The sequence below is a fragment of the Carassius gibelio genome, chromosome B22, assembly GCF_023724105.1.
Source record: "Carassius gibelio isolate Cgi1373 ecotype wild population from Czech Republic chromosome B22, carGib1.2-hapl.c, whole genome shotgun sequence".
Lineage (NCBI taxonomy): Eukaryota > Metazoa > Chordata > Actinopteri > Cypriniformes > Cyprinidae > Carassius > Carassius gibelio.
Window position 1 is genome coordinate 19,999,046 of NC_068417.1, and position 19,305 is coordinate 20,018,350.

Consider the following 19,305-nt stretch of genomic DNA (forward strand, 5'->3'; position numbering starts at 1 on the left):
TCATTTCATTAGTTGTTAAATATGTTTTTTCTCTCTCTTTGGTCATGGCATTATATATATATTTACATATATTACATTGGTCATATATTTCTAGGATGCTTGAGGTTGAGTAAATCCTGCTGTAATTGTCATTGTTAGGTGAACTGTCCCTTTAATTAGAAAATCACTTTAGATCACCTGAGCTTCACGCTGGTTGTTCACACACTGCTGTTTTCATCATAACGTTCACTTGTGGATGTGACAAAACCACATATTTAACACCCACACTCACACTGAATTCTGCTTTGTGCATTTACCCAGAAAAATAACCAGACGCACCGAGATCAGACCCCTGACGCACTGACCTCAGTAAGAGTTTAGCATCTTCCACCAACGTCTTTAAAAACAGACATTGCAATTCAGTTGTGTTATGTCAAACTATAATAAGGTTTATTCATGATTAAATTGTTCAATCAGTATTCATGATGTTAAGGTTATGATGTTAAGCTTTCACACATGAAATGCTCTTCCCCATATCAAACTTACAAATACATCCAGTGAAACCACAGGCTTTAGCTTTAACCAAACTGTCAGTAATGTGACAGACGAACAACAGAATTCAATCTTATGACTGAAAACAACATTTGATCCTGGGATTCATAAAAACAGAATAAAAAAAGTGCATCAGTTTTCCATGAATAACATCAGAGCTTTATTGTGGCATAAAGAGACAAATAATCAGTGCAGAGAAAATGTTTAATATCGTAACAGACAAATCACTTCAACAGCCTTCAAACATTTCAAGTAAAGAATTTAAGCAAGGCAAAAAAAGATATAAGCATTTATATAGACTAAAATTACATTCAAACAATTTGAATAAAGATAAAACTCGATTCATCAGTCCCTTTAAATCACATGACCTGGGTTTGTCAGCTTAGATTGACTCTAAAACTGGAGATATTCAGATGTTACTGAGATTTTGTCAAGAGCTTCATTCAGTGTCCATAAATGAACCACATTACACAGACATAATTAATACTGATAACTATTGCAAAACATTATTTTCTGTGTTTTCATTTACATTGCAAGAACTTTCTACAGAAAATAAAAACATCTTATGAGTAAATGCATCACATGTAGGCTACTGGAGCACTCACTCCCTCCGAATGCACATAGAAAATTATTGCTTGCTGATTACAATATTTAATGTGCAAATTTTACACAGATTACAACATAATGACAGATAATTTAGAGAACCTGATATTATATTATTGAACTGATATTTTAGAAATATCGGAAGGCAACAATAAATTACAAATATTTAAAAAAAAAAATTTTTAAAGACAATGTAGCTTTTTGTCCCACAGATGGTTATCTACCAGCAGAAAGTCAAACCCATTTTAGCATTTTAGTCTGACAGAGAGTCAGCAGAGGGAGCCACGAGCACAGCGATTATACAAGCATCCTACAGTACTGAACACATCTGACCTTTATGTATTTGTGTACAAGTAAATTACAATCCCTGAAATGTGACGTGGTCTTTCTTAATAAAGTTTAAAAAAATATATTCTGAAATTCAGTCATGTGTAGCTAGAACCAGTGCATTTGCAGTTTAACTGGGGTTTTGAGCTTTGCTACACTGAAATACACCTCAACATGCTCTGCACCGGTAGAAGAGGCATACAGTCCACACGATCATCTTCTCAAAACAACTTCTGAATACACCGTCTGATCGTGTCCGTTAGCCCTCTGTTAGAGACACACATGAGGAAATCAAGAGAGAGATGAGCACAATAATGATAATACACATGCTTAAAGCACAGTCCGAATATGAAAATGACAATTAATACACAAATAATAACAATCAATGAAAAAAAACACACTATGTGACATTTTATGGTTATTTTTATTCCCACAAAGACCGTTAACATAGTTAGAGAAGTGTCTCATAGGATTCAGAGTCTATTCATAGGAGCTTTGTGACAAAAGAAAACAAGCCAGCAAAAGCAAATTAAGAACCATTAAATCCAGATTTTCAAATACTGTGTATAATGTCTGAATGTTAAAAGATATAACATCATGTATATAAACAAACTACAGCAACTTAGCAAGATTTCTACAAGCAAAGAGTTTTAGAGCAGAGGTTAGCAAACATATCTTACCGTATCCTGATCTTCATGTTTAATGAATGTTGCTTCAGTATAATCAACCTCCTCCTCATTACTCTGAGCTGTTTGATAAAAATGTATAAAATAATAAAAAAAGTTTAAGAAACCGATATTGTGTTTCCAAGATTTTTTGACACTTCTATATATTTAGTTGTATGTAATACTTACCCTCTTGTTTAGCTCGTGTGTATTTTCTTCGTCGACAGATCATCATCATCACAACTACAGCTGAGATCACTAACAGCAGCAAGACCAAGAGCAACACAACTAGAAGAAGAGTAGTCTGGTTGGATTCTGTAATGGATGAAACACAAACAGTCATTAGACTAATTCAAGAGACAGAGATGAACAAAAAAAAAAAAAACATAATTCCACATCTTGCTCATGTGTACTCCTCTAAATTGAATAAAGCAATTTCCCAGCTAAGAAATGTATATTTGAAAAATTTGTGTTGGATCTGTTGTATAGGACTTGATGTTGATATCCCTTAATGCATTCTTGAGGCTCCGATGAGACTCCGTGGGATAGTCGATTGAGTGATGGCACCCTTTGGGTTGTCAAGTGGGCACCCTCCTTCCTTGGTGTTTCGCTGATAGGCCCACGACACCTCCAGAGGGTTCAGCAGTGAATCCCAGCGTCCCAGGTTCACTCCCTAGGTGCCATCAACTCACTTGAGCCCCTTTCACACTGCCATTCCGGCAAATACAGGGGTAAAGTGTTCCTGTAATTGTTCCCTGGTCGCTAGATTTGGCACTTTCACACTGCCAGTGATGACCCGGTATATGTGCGTGCTTTCACACACAACCCTTGAAGATCCCGTAACGACACGTGACATCAGCGCGTGACGTGTAATGTACGAGTCGACAACGCTTGGCACATTATACTTTCACTGAAGCAAACGATCTCGGCATCAGTGCTGAAAGTGAGGAACTAACTGATCTCTGCTTCATTACAGTTTGCACATGTGTTTTCGTCGCGAACGTTGATCTTCCTTCAAAACAGCCGGTAAAAAAGTCGCACGATAACGCACGTCATCACTTCGATATGGAATTAGATCTGGCTTTTGTTCACACAGCGGTCGTTCCGGATCGATTACCGCAATGTTACTATGTCCCCAACCCGGGTTCGATTCGGTAATCAATTTCGGGACGTGGTTGCTTTCACACAGAAGGCGACCAGGCAATGTTACGGGAATATTGCGGGTCCGACGTGCAGTGTGAAAAGCGCTTTGAAGACCCAGGAGGAGTCTTTTCTCTTTACCCATAGCCACTGGCTTCCCTTTTCTGCAGCCGCAGAGAGGTCTTTGACTGCCTGTCGGTGGGCCTCTCCTCGCACTCCCATCTCCCTGAGTAGCCTGGATGTTGAGGTGGCTACGAACCCTCTGCAGCCTATTTCCACTGGGCGTAATTTCACATTCCAGGCTTGTTGTTGCGCATCGGTTGCAAGTTCGGCGTACCTCAACCTTTTGCGTTCATAAGCCTCCTCCACTGCACCCTCCCAGGGCACGGTGAGCTCGATGATGTAAACAAGCTTGAGTGAAGCTGACCACAGAACAAGGTCTGGTCGCAGGTTGGTGGCTGTGATTTCAGCTGGGAAGCAGAGTTTCTTGCTCAAGTCTGCCAGCAACTTCCAGTCACATGCTCTGCCCAGCTGACCAGAGTCTGATCTTATGGTGGTGAGGTTGGCTTGACCCTCACCCTCCCGAAAAACAAATGGTGTTGGATGCCACTGGGGTGACGGGGGAGGAAGGGCATTCACACTTGTCCGTCGGCTTTCTAACACTGCTGCAAGACACTTTAGCACCTGGTTGTGCCGCCAGGTGTAACGGCCTTGTGTGAGGCTGGTCTTGCATCCCACTAAGATGTGCTTCAGCGTTGCTAGACTTGGGCATAAAGGGCATGTGGGGTCTTCGGCATACCATTGTTTTAGGTTTGCGGGAGAAGGAAGGACATCTTAGGCAGCCCTGATGGTAAAGCTTGCCCTGAATGCCTCCATCTCCCACAGCTCTTTCCAGGAGATCTTGAAGGGTATCAATAACAGCATATTGTTCTTACTTTATTATATTTTATATTCCAAGAAGGTTAATGATAACATTCATCAAGAATAAAATGAATATTCCCAAAATGTATTTCTTAGAATGTGTTCACTCAACCATAACCATAACCTTTAGTAAAGACATCATGAAAACATTTAAAGAACATTGTTCTAAGAATATTCTCTCAAGTTCAACAGCATAGGAATAAATATCAAATGGTACTAATTGTATTTGAATGTTCCAAAAATGTTATTTAAAAAACATTTTATCATAACATCTATCTTACCCTTTAAAGAAAATTAGTGAATGTTCCGTGTTAGCTGAGATGCTAATGCTCATACACACTCTATCTGTGAAGTTTCATTTATATCATTTATATAGCTAGGAATATAACCTTTATATAATGTGCTTGGAAACCCAATATTAAGAGCACACACACACACACACCTGAAAAGGTGTTATTTGTCAAAATGCTTAATATGGGTGAGCCGTTGTAAATTCAACTCAACATCTCAATCTCATTAATACATTCGACTGATAAACCAGCATGACATTATTAACTGTCAAACAGTCCAATTATAGACTCTAAGGGAGTTATTAGGTGAAAGTGAAAGCAACTCGTCACAGTAAATGCACCCAAATACTCACATACCTGAATCTGGCTGACAGAGTTGAGTGATGTTGATGTTGTGTTGAGTCTGGTTTGTGATGGGATTGTTGATCACACAGCTGTAGATGTTGTTCTCCTGATATTCCACCTCCAGAGGTAGAGAGAGACTGATGCTGAGATCAGACACACTGATGCTGGACAATAAACTGTTTCCTTTGTACCAGGAGAGAGTCACAGCACTCACATTCACAACTGAACACAGCAGTGAACAATTCTGACCTGATGATTCAGGTGAAAAATGTTGAGAAGCGTCTCTGATAATGACAGGAACAGGCAGAATGCCTAAAAAAAACATGAAAGAAAAACAGGAACAGTCCATTATTGGTAGCGATGTGATAGTCAATCATCACAGATCAATAACAATGTGCTTCCAGATGGTCAGTTTTACATTTAATTTAAAATTTAAAAAACTCTTTTCAATATGATTTCTTCAGTTTACTCACCATAGACAGCGATACTGAAGCTGAAGTATTTCATCTGTCCACTGATGATCTTTAGTTTATAAAGTCCAGAGTGTAATTTGTTGATGTTTGTGATGGTCAGAGATCCTGTCTGCTCATCTATCTTCAGTCTGTCTCTGAATCTCTCATTATTCTCTTTATTATCATACACAGAGACAATCTGTTTATAGATTTCAGCGATACGAGTCTCTGAACTGTTAAATCTAAATGACCACAGTATCAGATCATCTTGCTGTATTTCAGTAACATCAGTGTTTAAAGTGACAGAATCTCCCTCCATCACTGATATCATCACTGTTTCATCTGAATAAACATCAGACACACCTGAAGAAAAGAGTCGACAAAACAGTCACAGATTATCACCTCAGATATCTTTCAGAGTTTATTCGAAAACAAAAATAAAACTTCATTACAATTTCTTTAACGTGAGTATTTACAAGTATGAAAAAATAAAAGAATCACACTTCATTTTTACACAACTGGTTTATACAATAAACAGCATCATAAAGAAATGCTGGGATAGGGACAGTTCTCCTAAAATGTAGTTTCTTCCATCATTTACTCACCCTCATGTCATTCCAAACCTGTGACTGATTTCCATCTGTGGATCACAAGAGAAGATATTCTGTGTTTTCTTTGTCAATACAGTGAAAGTCAATTGTTGTTTGGACCTCACTGTTCTTCAGAATATCTTCTTTGTGTTCCGCAGATAAAGAACATGAAAGACATACAGGTGAAGAAATTATGCTTTTCACCAGTTGGCAAATATGCGTTTATTCTCTTTGGTGCTATACTGTATTTCCCACTTTTGTGAGTGTTTTAAAAAAGAGGAAACAGCTAAATACCTTTTTTTTTTGCCAGCTATTCCACACACAAGTCTTACAGGTTTGGAAACACATGGTGGAAAGCAAATGACAATTTTGGGCTAAAAACTTAAGTCATTAAATTGCATGTAGGCTGTAGATTAAGTTTAATACATTTTGGCAAAGTGTAGGCTACATCTTTTAAAGTGCTGTAAACTGCACATTCGATTTATTATTTTAACATTCCTGGATCTAAGTGTTCATTCCCTAAAGGCGAAAATTAAACAAAGATGACGTTTTAGTTTAACAAGCTTCAAACTGTTAGAACATACTGGAGTTTGATTGTATAGTCTATAGGAATAACTGAAGCAATTAAAACATTACTTACCTCCCAAAAGCCACAGACATAAACAGAAAAATGCACGAAACACCATATTCGTTAAAAGCCAGAATAATCTGAAAGCATAAACCGAGACATTTCTGAGAATTATATTATGTGTACGTCGATCTCTTCACATACAGACGAAATCTAAAAGGCGGCGTCATTGCTGTTGCAGCTCCGGTGATGTGGGTTGGCAGTGTTAGTCCGAGAAAAAATAAATAGGTAGGACTACCACATAGCCAGACTACTTGCCTCTACTTTTTTTCATTTAATAGCCTACGTTTAATGGAAGCGCAGAAAATGCTTGCTTATACACAATCATCCTTTGCGTTTGCTGTGATTGTTTGTTTGTTTTTCGAAGTCCTGCGTTTTATTCCAAGGTTTCTGAGGAAAATGGCGCTGACACATCTTATCAACGCGAATGCCGTTTTTATTACGCGATTAAAGCGAACAAGCTTGTTTTGCGCACGTGTTTGAAGAAAATAAAGTTAGAAAACAGCATTCCTGTTAGGGTTTTGTTGGTGTGCATGTAATAAAGTGTGTGTGGGTACATTGCATGCTACTCGTCACAGTAAATGCACCCAGTGTAAAAGTCCCAAATACCGACATACCTGAATTTGGCTGACAAAGTTGACTAATTTCCAGATGTGTGGTCTGGTTTGTGATGGGATTGTTGATCACACAGCTGTAGATGTTGTTCTCCTGATATTCCACCTCCAGAGGTAGAGAGAGACTGATGCTGAGATCAGACACACTGATGCTGGACAATAAACTGTTTCCTTTGTAACAGGAGAGAGTCACAGCACTCACATTCACAACTGAACACAGCAGTGAACTGAATAAAATGTGTGTGGGTGGGTGTGTACATTGCATGCTACTACTTGTGAATACCAGCCACCACAAATGCTATAATACACAATCAATCATTTTAGATCTCAGAGCTGGATATGGAGTGCAAAGTTGTCTAACGAGTTTATTTTCCAAGAGTTTATATGGAAAACATTCTCTGTGAACTACAACCTCTTGTCTTTGCTCAAAGTGAACATGCCATGCAAATATTTTCTATTTTGTGAAATGCACATTTGGCCGCAAACACACTTCACACTTTCAGGTATTTTCACATACGAGTGGTAAATGATTTACCACTGAGATATTTTCACTATAACAGTGTTTTAAAATACAGCATTACAGCAGCAAGAGACAAGCTAACACAAGAAGTAACTGGACCAAGATCCCAACTAAACCAGACACTTTCCACCACAATAGTGACTTCAAATGAATCAAGTATCAACATTTAAACTTCTGTTAATTCTCAATAAGAGCTTCTCTAGATGTCTGACAGAAATAAAGTCACAGAACCTTGTAAGGAGGATCTGTGAATGTCTATATCAGACGTACAGAAGTCATAAAATAAAATAAAGACGTCATAAAAACATTCTGTCTCCTCAGTGGACGTCTTTTCAACGTCTGCAAAGACATAAAAAGACGTCCAATGGACGTAACTTTGCTCAGTGGATTAGGTTGATGTTAAAATACACAATATAGTACATTTCACATAATAGTTCATTTAAAAACAAAAAAAATGTTAAATACATGCGACTTCATGCCACAAGACTGCCAACGTATTAAGGTATAATTAACACTGGATTTATTTAATGCATTATGTACCATGTGTTTAGTTCAGTGTAAAATGCATTGAGTAAAAAAGTTAATATACAAGACTCGGTATGTCCTTGTGCTTTGGACACAAACTTTCAATAATAAAAAAAAGTTATTTGACCTGTGTTATGGTCTTTTATTTATTATTTTACTATACTTGAATAATATAAAGTCGTGGCCTAGTGTAGAGAGTTTGACTCCTAACCCGGTTGTGGGTTTGAAACTCAGGCTGGCAATAACACGACTGAGGTGCCTTTGAGCAAGGCATTGAACCCCCAACTGCTCCCTGGGCACTGCAGCATAAATGATGAACGCTTCTGTGTGCGTGCATTTTGTTCTGATATTTTTTAGGTTAATATGACTATTTATGTTGTGACAACTTGTGATATTAAGTTATTTTAAGTTGGGTGGACTTTAGTCCCCGTTTGTTAAGTTTACTCAAAAAAGCGCTTGCGATAAGTTGCCTTATTTTTTTAAGTTGACGCTTTTTTTTTTACAGTGTATATATATATATATATATATATATATATATATATATATATATATATGTGTGTGTGTGTGTGTGTGTGTGTGTGTGTGTGTGTGTGATGAAAAATATATACATTTCCTTCAGCTTTTGTAGACCTTTTGTTTATAAAAATTCAATTTGTTGAATATCTTCAACAAATTGAAGAATGTAATTGAATTTACAGTTCCTGTACAAAGTCTTCATACCCCTTCATTTTCTTTTTCACACATTGTTATGTTGCGTTATTAGGTTAAACTGCTTTAAATCCCCCCGTGTTTTGTTTTTTTGCCACTTTCCCAGTCTCTACCTCTGAGAAACACATCACTGCATGATGCTGCCACCTCCATGCTTCACCGTTAGGATGGTATTATGACGGTGATCAACGGTGCTTTGTTTTCCTCAGATATAAATAAGGAGTTGAGGTTCATCAGACCAGAGAAGCTTTTTTTTTTTTTTGTAGTCTGACAGTTATTCAGGTGTATTTTTTGTAAATTCCATTCAGGTTCTCATGTATCTTTACTGAGGAGAAGCTTGCGTTTGGTCACATTGCCATCAAGCCCATTGGTGGAGTGTCGCAGTGTTGTTTGTCCTTCTGTAAGTTTCTCCCATCTCCATTTAAGATCACGGTAGTCAGCTATTTACAATGATTGGCATAGTTATACGATAATGCATCTTCAAACCTTAGTTTCGATCTCCATGGAATTTCATCTGTGTGATATCATTGGTTTCATCATTGGGCAGGTGTGTGATGTCACAAAATGATGTACAATGGTCCATGTGACATCAGTGGTCATGTCACTTGTCAACTATGTTTCTGGGCCTTGACTGTGCTGGTACCCTTTTTGGTAGATTGGAAAACATCTCCCCCTGCTGTCTTTTTATGTCATGTCTTACTGAAGTTAACTGCAAGTAGATGTGATCTTATAACTACTGCAGCAACAGCAGCCTACCACGCCCACCAGAACAAAGACACCCAATTGGATCACAGATTCAGACAACAGAGGCCTGGGGAGATATGGTATAATCTAAAAAGTACAGTAGAGTGTGTAAGTGGTGACAAAGGAAGGACATTTGTGACCCTGGACCAAGAAAACCAGTCATAGCCTGAGTAGCATATATTTGAAGCAATAGACAACAATACACAGTTTGGGTCAAAATTATTGATTTTTTTAATGCCAAAAATCATTAGACTATTAAGTATACCATTTTCCATGAAGATATTTTGTAAATTTCCCACCGTAAATATATCAAATTTTAATTTTAATTTTTGATTGATAAGGACAACTTAAAGATGACTTTCTCAATATTTAAATGTTTTGCTCCCTCGGATTCCAGATGTTCAAATAGTTGTATCTTGGCGAAATATACTCTGATCATAACAAACCATACGTCAATGGAAAGCTTATTTATCCAACTTTCAGATGATACATCTTAAGTTAAAGGGGGAAAAAAATACCTTTGTGACTGGCTTTGTAGTACGGAAGTTCTAAGTGGCCATGTATTATATATTTTTTTCTTTTTGTTTTCTCGTTATAACGACTTAATTTTCTCGTTTTTTCTCGACATAACGAAGTTCGTTTTCTCGTTATAACGACTTAGTTTTCTCTAAGAAGTTACAAAACTGCGCCAGCAGGTGACACTATAGACCTGAATATAACTGATGGGGTGTTGTACACTGTCCACTTTACTGTACGTGGACCTTCCTCGTGATCGCTACAATTTTTGCAGTCTTGTTCATTACTGACATTTAATTAATTCAAAAATGTTAAATGCTTGAATCAAAATGAATATTTTGTGTATTAAGTTCCTGCTAGATGCATGAGTTTCACCAACGCGTTCTGTTGCATAAAATAACTGCTTATCAAAACCAAGGTTGACATCACTGTATTCTGTTTATCTACAGTAGGACGGGATGTAACGATGTAGGCTGATGTGCTTCTTTTCCTTATTACTAATCTTTATTGTTAACCATATTGATGAGAAATGTGATGTATATGTAAAATCCATGAGCTAATTTAATTCAGTTTTGTTCTATAATGTTGTAATCGTTTTTTCTACACACACATACACTACACGTACAAATGAACGCTCTTTTCAAACAGAAGCTTGTACCACACATGATATCTGCCACATCATATAATGACTACTACAAATTACAAATTATAATTTTATTTCAAATAAAGGGAAAATGAAAAGTGAGTTTAATCCAAGTAGCTTTAATGGCGCGGTGTTGCCATTTAAACATGTTAATTACAAAAACAAAACGTTAGTTGTACTGTCTCTGGAAAAATCAACAGTGATTGATCAGCCTTTATTTATATACAGTATTGTAGACGTTATTACCTAGGCGAAGCAATATTTGCTGAAATATAGGCTACAGTAAGAGTGCCTGCATGGTTGTCCATCAGATGCCTGTCAAAGTTGAGTTCGTTACTATAGCAACAGTAAAACTGTCATGTCGTTATAACGAGAAAACAAACTTTCATTATGTCGAGATAACGAGAAAAATAAGTCGTTATAACGAGAAAACGAACTTTGTTATGTCGAGATAATGAGAAAATTAAGTCGTTATAACGAGAAAACAAAAAGGAAAAATATTATAATGCATTGCCGCTTAGAACTTCCGTATTGTAGTCCAGGATCACATTTGTATTCTTGAGTACTAAGGGGAAGTGAAAACAGCAGGTGGCAGTAAAGCAGCGTTATGAATGCCAGCTGACGTAAAACACCAAAGAAGAAGAAGATGTCACGGTTTACAAAATTCACATTTTTTTTATTTTAAAGGAACTGATAACGGGACATTTTACTTGTGCTTTGAAACCCGTTTTCAAGAGCTTGCATTTTTTAGGCTCCCAAAACGCCGACTGCTGTTATAGTGTAAATGAACAGACAAAGCACATTTTTTTCCGTTTTTAGTTGCAGACGTCGCTGAATCTGCCCCACAGTAAAGTGAGTCAACGGTGTTTTGAATATGCACTGATTTATAACAGTATTGGTCTCATTGCCGTGATTTGAGTGTCTTTTCTGGTGACCGAAATAAACATTATCTTAGCGGCAGTGTAAGGAAGAAGCTAATGTGAAAATCACTGAAACATTAGCGGATTTGATTGTTTTTATAGGTTGGTGTGGATCGTCTTTTCGATGTTTTGAAGCGATTATGTCAAAGTAGGAATGATATCCATGACATAATATGACATATGAGATAATTTTCCTGACTCAAATAATCAGTCTTTACAGCAAACACTTAAATTGCAGTCAGGCTTCTTCAAATTATCATAAGGGTTGATTTAGGATCATCTCTGCTATTTCAGAGCAGTATTTTCCCTTTATGGTAATGTCTTAAGATCACCTGTAAACTGCCACTTAAAGGCACAGTATGTAAGATTTTTTTTCAATTAAAATATTCTAAAATCACGAGAACAGTGTTATATATTTTGTTGACGTGTGGATTTACATCATCTCAAATGTTTTGAATTTTTTTATTTTAAAATATTGTTTTGTTGTTCTATTTCATTTTAAATAAAGAGCCGTTTCTGTCCCTAGGATGAAAAAAAAGTTAATAATTTTATTTATTTATTTATAATTTTTTAATGCAATGACTTAAGTTGTGAATTGAAATATGCACTTTCACATGTACAAATGCTGCTGTGTGGTAGTTGTTTAATTGTGGTTAATGAAACAGAACTGAACTCCCTGATAATACTTATTAAAAGGGAGTGTCACTAAAAGCCTCTTCATGTCAAGTTCAAGTTCAAGTTCGTTTATTTATAAAGCGCCATTTAACACAGTCACCCGACTGACCAAAGTGCTGTACAAAATAAAATGCATGACATATAGAGATAAAATAAAGCAGATAGAATTGACAACACTAGAACATGTTACATGCCAGTCCAAGTAAAATAATGTATAGCTTCCATTGAGCATTTGATGGTACATAATATTTAAAGACACCAAGTGTGAAAATTTACAATCCAGTAGACAGTATGTCTAGCACTTTATCACAAATATTATGTTTTCACACACGACTACCTGTAACTAATGAACGTAATAAAAACTATCCCTGTCAATCCAAAAAGGCAAGGGAGAACAGATGGGTTTTTAAAAGAGATTTAAAAATATCTAGGGAAGGAGCAGTTCTGATGTGGCTTGGTAGGTTGTTCCACAATCTCGGGCCTGGGATAGAGAATGCTCTGTCACCTCTGCGTTTGAGTCTGAATGAGGGGATCTTGAGCAGCTTTTGATTTCCAGAGCGGAGCTCTCGAGTGGGGTTGTATGGGGAGATGAGTTCAGATAGATAGCTTGGGGCCAGATCGTGCACACATTTGTAGACGAATAAAATTATTTTAAAATTTACTCGGTACTGAATCGGTTACCAGTGAAGGGCTCGGAGTAGAGGGGTGGAGTGGTCATATTTACGGCCATTTTTTAGAAATTTCGCGGCAGCATTTTGGACTAATTGAAGCCGATCTAGTTGCATTTTTGAAATACCGCTATATAAAGAATTACAGTAGTCCAGCCGTGAAACAATAAAGGCGTGGACTACTGTCTCGAGTGAGCTAACAGGCAATGAGTGTTTGATTTTTGATAACTGACGGAGCTGGAAAAAACTAGATGCAACTACTGAGGAGATGTGTTTGTCTAGAGTGAGCTGACAGACCAACAAGACACCAAGATTTTTAACACATTTTGTTTGGTGAACTGCCAGGTCATCTAGAATAGAGGTATCAATTTTGGAGACATTTGAGGAGTTAAACACAATAACCTCTGTCTTTGAGTTGTTAAGGGATAAAAAATTATTTGCCAGCCAGATTTTAATCTCGTCGAGGCAGGAAAATAGCGAACTGACAGAAAGGGGATTGCCTCTTTTTATAGGTAGGTAGATTTGGGTATCATCATCATAGAGATGATATTGAACTCCATGCTTTCTCATAATCGATCCTAGCGGCAACATATAGAGGGAGAAAAGCAGAGGGGATAAGATCGAACCCTGAGGGAGGCCAAATTCGAGACGCGCAGCAGAGGAGTAGTTTCCAATTTTTATTGAGAAGTAGCGGTCAGTTAGGTAAGATTTGAACCACTCCATGACATAACCATTTAACCCCACTAGAGATTTTAGTCTCCATAGAAGCACCTGATGATCAATGGTGTCGAAGGCAGCTGTTAAGTCTAGGAGAACTAAAATTAAGGAGTCCCCTGTCAAAAATAATAATGTTAAGATTATTCCTCAGACAAAAGATACATTCTTCAAATATTTACATTTGTTTTAACACAAAGTAAATAGCCAAACATTACATTTTGTTAGTTGGATAGAAAAACACAAAAGACATGCTTAGTGTGTGAATTAAACATTTATTTGATCACTGATATGATTTTGATTTTGGCAGATTTGCTCCTCCAACCAAACAGCAATTCACCTTTAGTGAAGCTCTTCCCACTTTATTGAAGAAAGTCGAAAACATGACTGATCCAGATCCCTGCAGAATAAAACAGGAAGACACTGAAGAAAAAAATAGGTTGGTGTATATTCATTCTTCACTAAGGTTATAAAACTTGAAGCAGTTCATTAGATTCAGTGGTTGCAGTTAGAAAAGTCATAAAGCGTTGAAATGACATCTAAATCTGCAGTACAGAAAATGCATGAATTTACAATGTACAGTGGAACATTGTTTTGTTGATTACATTGAGTTGAGGCCGAGTTATTCAGCAGATTCAGCATGGATGAATAGAATGGATTGAAATGTACAGGATTTTATTTTTTTTCTTATCCGAGCATATTTCACTAATGCCATTGAAACTCACCTTTCCTAAATGAAAATAAATACTATTAAAATATAGATAAAATTAAATAAATTATATATATTGCACCAATAAAAGTCTTCTAAAACACATGCTTATCATTGTTTCTCAGTATACCATAGAAACGTGGAAAAGTAATTTACAAATACTGAAGCAGCAACCTTTGCAAAACACAAATTTTATCATTGCCAAAACTTTCGGGCCATGACTGTATCTACTTCAAATGGGTGTATCACAGTTTTTTTTTTTTTTTTTTTTCAATTCCAACAAATTGTTCATAATTAATTTTTTTTATTATTAAAAAAAGATTATAAACTATCCAAGTTTAGCTGTTTTGAAACCACAATAACCAGTTGAATTGGTAAAATTCAACTGGTTGTAACTGTAAAAGTGGCGTATCACCATCTACCATGAATAATATTGTGAAAAGATTCAGGTGTCATGCTTATGTAGGTCAAAGAAGACCAGCCAGGATGCTGACCCACGATGTTGTCGACGGCGGTAGGAGCCATGGTGGAAGAGGGGCCGACAACACCAGGGGTTCGACTGACGGAGACTGTGCCGTTGGATGAGGAGCCCAAGTTGGAGCCAAGCAGACAGAGAGCCAGGGTGAAGCAGAGCATCCGTAGCAGAAGGCTCATGTGACCAAGGCGGAGACAGGGCCCTGGAAAACCACTGCGGAGCCGAAGTGACTGAGGATGGAGGTGGAACCGGAGGGAAGGAGGAGCCTGACAGAGCCGGAGGGATGGAGTGATGAGGCAAAGCCAGAGGAATGGAGTCCCGAGTTGGCGGATGGTCGACGACTGACCAAGGTGGATCCGGAGGGACAAGGGAACCTGGTGGAGCTGGTGGGATGCCGGGCCACGGTGGAGACGAGGGAGCTAAGAGCCAAGGCAGAGCCGCTGGGTCGAAGGACTGAGGTGGAGTCCAGGGCTCGGAGGCTGGAGGCCGAGACAGGGAATCCTCAAGCCAAGTCGGAGCTGGAGACTGGAAGTCCCGTGGCGAAACATCATGTCTAGATGGCGCTGACTAAGGGTAAGCTGCGGGACTGACTGGCACCAGCGGAGATGAGGTTGAGGAACTGGCTGGTCTAGGAGGAGGTGAGAGAGGGAGGCAGGGAGGAAACACAGGAGGATCAGTGCTGGACAGAACCAGCGAAGAAACAGGAGATTCAAGGCTGGACTAAACCAGCAGAGAGAAGAGATTCAGGGCTGGACTGAACCAGTGGGGAGACACAGGTGATTCAGGGCTGGGCAGAACCAGCAGAGACACAGGAGATTCAGGGCTGGGGGGAACCAGCAGAGACACAAGTGATTCAGGGCTGGGCAGAACCAGCGGGGAGACACAGGAGATTCAGGGCTGGGCGGAACCAATGGAGAAACAGGAGATTCAGGGCTGGACTGAACCAGCGGAGACACTGGAGATTCAGGGCTGGGGGGAACCAGCGGAGACACAAGAGATTAAGAGCTGGGGGGAACCAGCCGAGACACAAGAGATTCAGGGCTGGGCGGAACCAGCGGAGACACAAGAGATTCAGGGCTGGGCGGAACCAGCGGAGACACAAGAGATTCAGGGCTGGGCGGAACCAGCGGAGACAATGGAGACTTGGGTAATACCTCACTAAACCAGTCTATAAGGTCCATTTGAAAAATTTCCTTTAATTCCTCTACATAATTTTCAGAAACCAGTTTTAGTTCACCCTCAGTCGCAGGAGGCTGGACAAGGGTCGCCTCCATGCCCTCGATGCTCACCAGCATTATTTTTTTAACCTTTATTTAACTAGGAAAGTCACATTGAGGTTAAAACCTCTTTTACAAGTGAGACCTAGTCAAGACAGGGTCAGATAGCAGGATTAAACAGATAACAAACCACAGACAAAACCAACATCATCAATAGATACAACAAAGAATACAGCAGCATAAACAATTAGGTATTACCTAATACCCTATATAATACTGTTCACAGAAACAACATTAATAAAATCATATTAATAATAAATTTAAGTGGAAGTGGAATTATCAAAACATCTGCACTTAGCAATGACCAATTCTTTTATTCTATGTTTAAAATCACCTAAAGAGATGAAGGATTGTAGTTTAAGTTTAGTCTGCACTTCATTCCAGGACCAGGGGCCATAATATAACAGGCTTAGCTTTCCAACCTCTGTTCTAATAGCCGGCACTTTAAACTGTAACCAGTTATATGACCTGAGATTGTAGGAGCTTTGAAATGATAAAAATTTGCTATATAAATATTTTGGAAGTTTTCCTAAAATAACTTTGTAAATAAAAATATACCAATGTTCAAGCCTGCGCAAATGCAGAGATGACCATCCTACCAAAATGTAAAGTAAACAATGATGTGTCCTAAAACTAGAATTTGTGATGAATCTGAGAGCATATGCTCAATGGAGGAGGTTCTAGTAATTATACGGGCAGCTGAATTCTGGACCAGTTGAAGTTTATGAAGGAGTTTGTTAGGCAGACCAAAAAGAAGAGAGTTACAGTAATTAATGCGCGAGGTAACTAGAGCATGTACAAGAACAGCTGTGGATTTTGGGGTGAGAAATGGACAAAGACGGCTGATGTTCCGTAAATGAAGATACACAGACAGAATAATATTGTTCAGATGCTTTTTAAAAGATCATGTACTATCGAGGACCACTCCCACTGATCACTTTTAAAAATCAACCACGACCAACGCGAGCAGAGCCTGACGGGGTAAAAACATTGATCTGAGAAAACCATACAAACATTTTAAACCATACATAAAGGTTACCTACCAGCTCTTTGTTTCGTGTCTTGTGATGTGTCGTTCTTGAACGACGAATCTTTAATGTGACTAGGGAAGAACGAGTCGTCTCTATGACGGCGACATCACTTTGATTGTTTTTTTTTTTTTTTTTTTTTTTTTACAGTGGATTCTTATCTTCAAAAATGACCGTGTTGTATGATTTATATCTTTTGAGTTCACCCTTCAGATTAGACTATAGAACTGTAGTGTTACTTATTTAGGATTCAAAATGTTCTTTGCTTTTAATTTATGTCATTATGTCCTTTTTGAGCAAGCATCTTATACATATATTATTAAAAATTGATTAAAAATTTAACTAGGCTATAAATACTTTATTAGATTATTATATTATTATATAGCCTAGTGTTTATTTACTGATAGACAGTCAAAAAGACAAATTAATCAATATATTATTTATAAAAAGGTTTTATTTATTTATAAAATAATAACACCACAGATCCTCAAGAAACAGTAACAAAAACACAGTGACAGAAATGTCAGAAATAGCGCATGGGTCTGTCACGTGATTAAGGAATGATTTGAACCCGAAGACTTGTCAGACACGAGGTGAGTTAATCACAGACTGAAGACCCAGGTCAAGAATTAATTAATTAAGTCCAAGATCGCGACGAGCGTTGTTTCTCTGAAGACGCTGCACTTCTTTGAATCCCGAACTTCAGTAGAGTCTATAGACTGATTTGCCATAAAATTAACCAATAACAAGACATCTTATAGGGGGGGCACCTGGGGTGGCCAATCGAATTTACCACGTAGACCCGCCCCTGGGCAAGCCATTTAATACTTTGGTTACAGTAGCATTTAATACTTTGGTTTGAGCATCCATAAAATATATTTCAAAAAGTTAAAATTGTAATTCGTCTTGTCAATTATAATTTGACTAGTCAGAATGATAATTAAAGATATATGCAATTATAATTGCACTAAGACATCTGATTAGAGATATCTCTAAATACTTCATGATTAGTCAAATCTCCATTTAAGATCTCTGTAATTACATCATAGATATATTCAATAGATGCGTCACATACATGCAAAGGTAATTAGAGATATCTCTAATTCAGTTTCGACTAGTCACCATTATATTTGAAGATATCTGAATTGTACCTGCTCCTAGTCCAAGAGACAAGACACTGGTATTGTTTACTTTGTTTAAGTGGCTCCATTATTGATTACAAATGTTTTTTGTTTGTTTGTTTTCCCCAAATTACTGCTGTTCTATTGTCTCTTCCTTGTAGTTGCAACCAGTGACACACCCCTGAACATACAGCAGGCATGTATTTGCCATTTTATTCAATCTTTAAACTGCAGTTGGATTATTATGACCACAACTTTTGCTCCTCTACAGCTTCCTCTGCTAGTTCTTCGAGCAATCTTGCTGGAAGTTGTGGTTCATGATGGTGATGTTGCAATCCGCACCCTTGCCCTTACAAGCAGTTGCAACAAACTTGTGTGCATGGAAAGTTTCCAGCGAGAGGCTCACTTTCGGTGGTTGGACAGTAGGTTTTATTGTCTTATTACCCTTCCCATTTTTCTTGATATCATTGTTAGGTAAATGGAAGCTCTGTTTGTTTCTTTCACAATTGACATGTAACAGTGGTAAGTACATTGCTGCACTTTAAAGGCAGTTGTCTGTGAATGAGATCAGCTGATTTTTTTTTTTTTATACATTTATCAGGTGTGGTGAACTGGAAAGGCATTTAGTGAGAACTTCAGATCCCTGTAAAGGATTCCTTACTCAATATCCAGATGCCTCCAGTGTGACAGCTTGTTACAAGCATTATGGAGCAGGGACAAAGAGGCGTGTGGCAGGGGTTTTACTCCTCTGATGAATTCGAGGGATATTGTGGAAGCGACTGTTTTTATGAGGCTGGAGCATAGGCTGGAGAAAACATTTAATGTTTCAGATTAGATTCAATTTTTTTCTTTTGTTATCACTTGCTTTTTAGAAAACATTGTTCTTAAAATAAGAATTAGTTTAGTTTTGTAGCTATGCAATCAATAAAGTGATACTAACAGGTTTTTATTTCTTG

At 37.9% G+C, this 19,305-nt stretch overlaps 1 protein-coding gene across 1 annotated transcript; it reads right to left on the reverse strand.

The window, feature by feature from the left end:
• Positions 1 to 1,537: 1,537 nt before the first annotated feature.
• LOC127986981 (SLAM family member 9-like) lies at positions 1,538 to 5,629 on the reverse strand. Its single transcript, XM_052589259.1, has 5 exons — positions 5,296 to 5,629; positions 4,835 to 5,134; positions 2,316 to 2,441; positions 2,142 to 2,209; positions 1,538 to 1,728 (listed from the first exon to the last, which is right to left on the reverse strand). The coding sequence occupies exons 1-5, from the start codon at positions 5,603 to 5,605 to the stop codon at positions 1,675 to 1,677; spliced, it is 858 nt and encodes a 285-aa protein (XP_052445219.1). The 5' UTR covers positions 5,606 to 5,629; the 3' UTR covers positions 1,538 to 1,674.
• Between the last annotated feature and the right edge of the window lie 13,676 nt (positions 5,630 to 19,305).

What these genes read in the sequence shown, in the direction of transcription:
- LOC127986981 (XM_052589259.1), bottom strand. Translation starts at nt 5,605, where the DNA reads ATGATATCAGTGATGGAGGGAGATTCTGTCACTTTAAACACTGATGTT. An exon ending in CTTCAGTATCGCTGTCTATG is followed by an intron (nt 5,135 to 5,295) that starts GTGAGTAAACTG and finishes TGTTTTTTTTAG; the next exon opens with GCATTCTGCCTGTTCCTGTC. An exon ending in CACACGAGCTAAACAAGAGG is followed by an intron (nt 2,210 to 2,315) that starts GTAAGTATTACA and finishes TTTATCAAACAG; the next exon opens with CTCAGAGTAATGAGGAGGAG.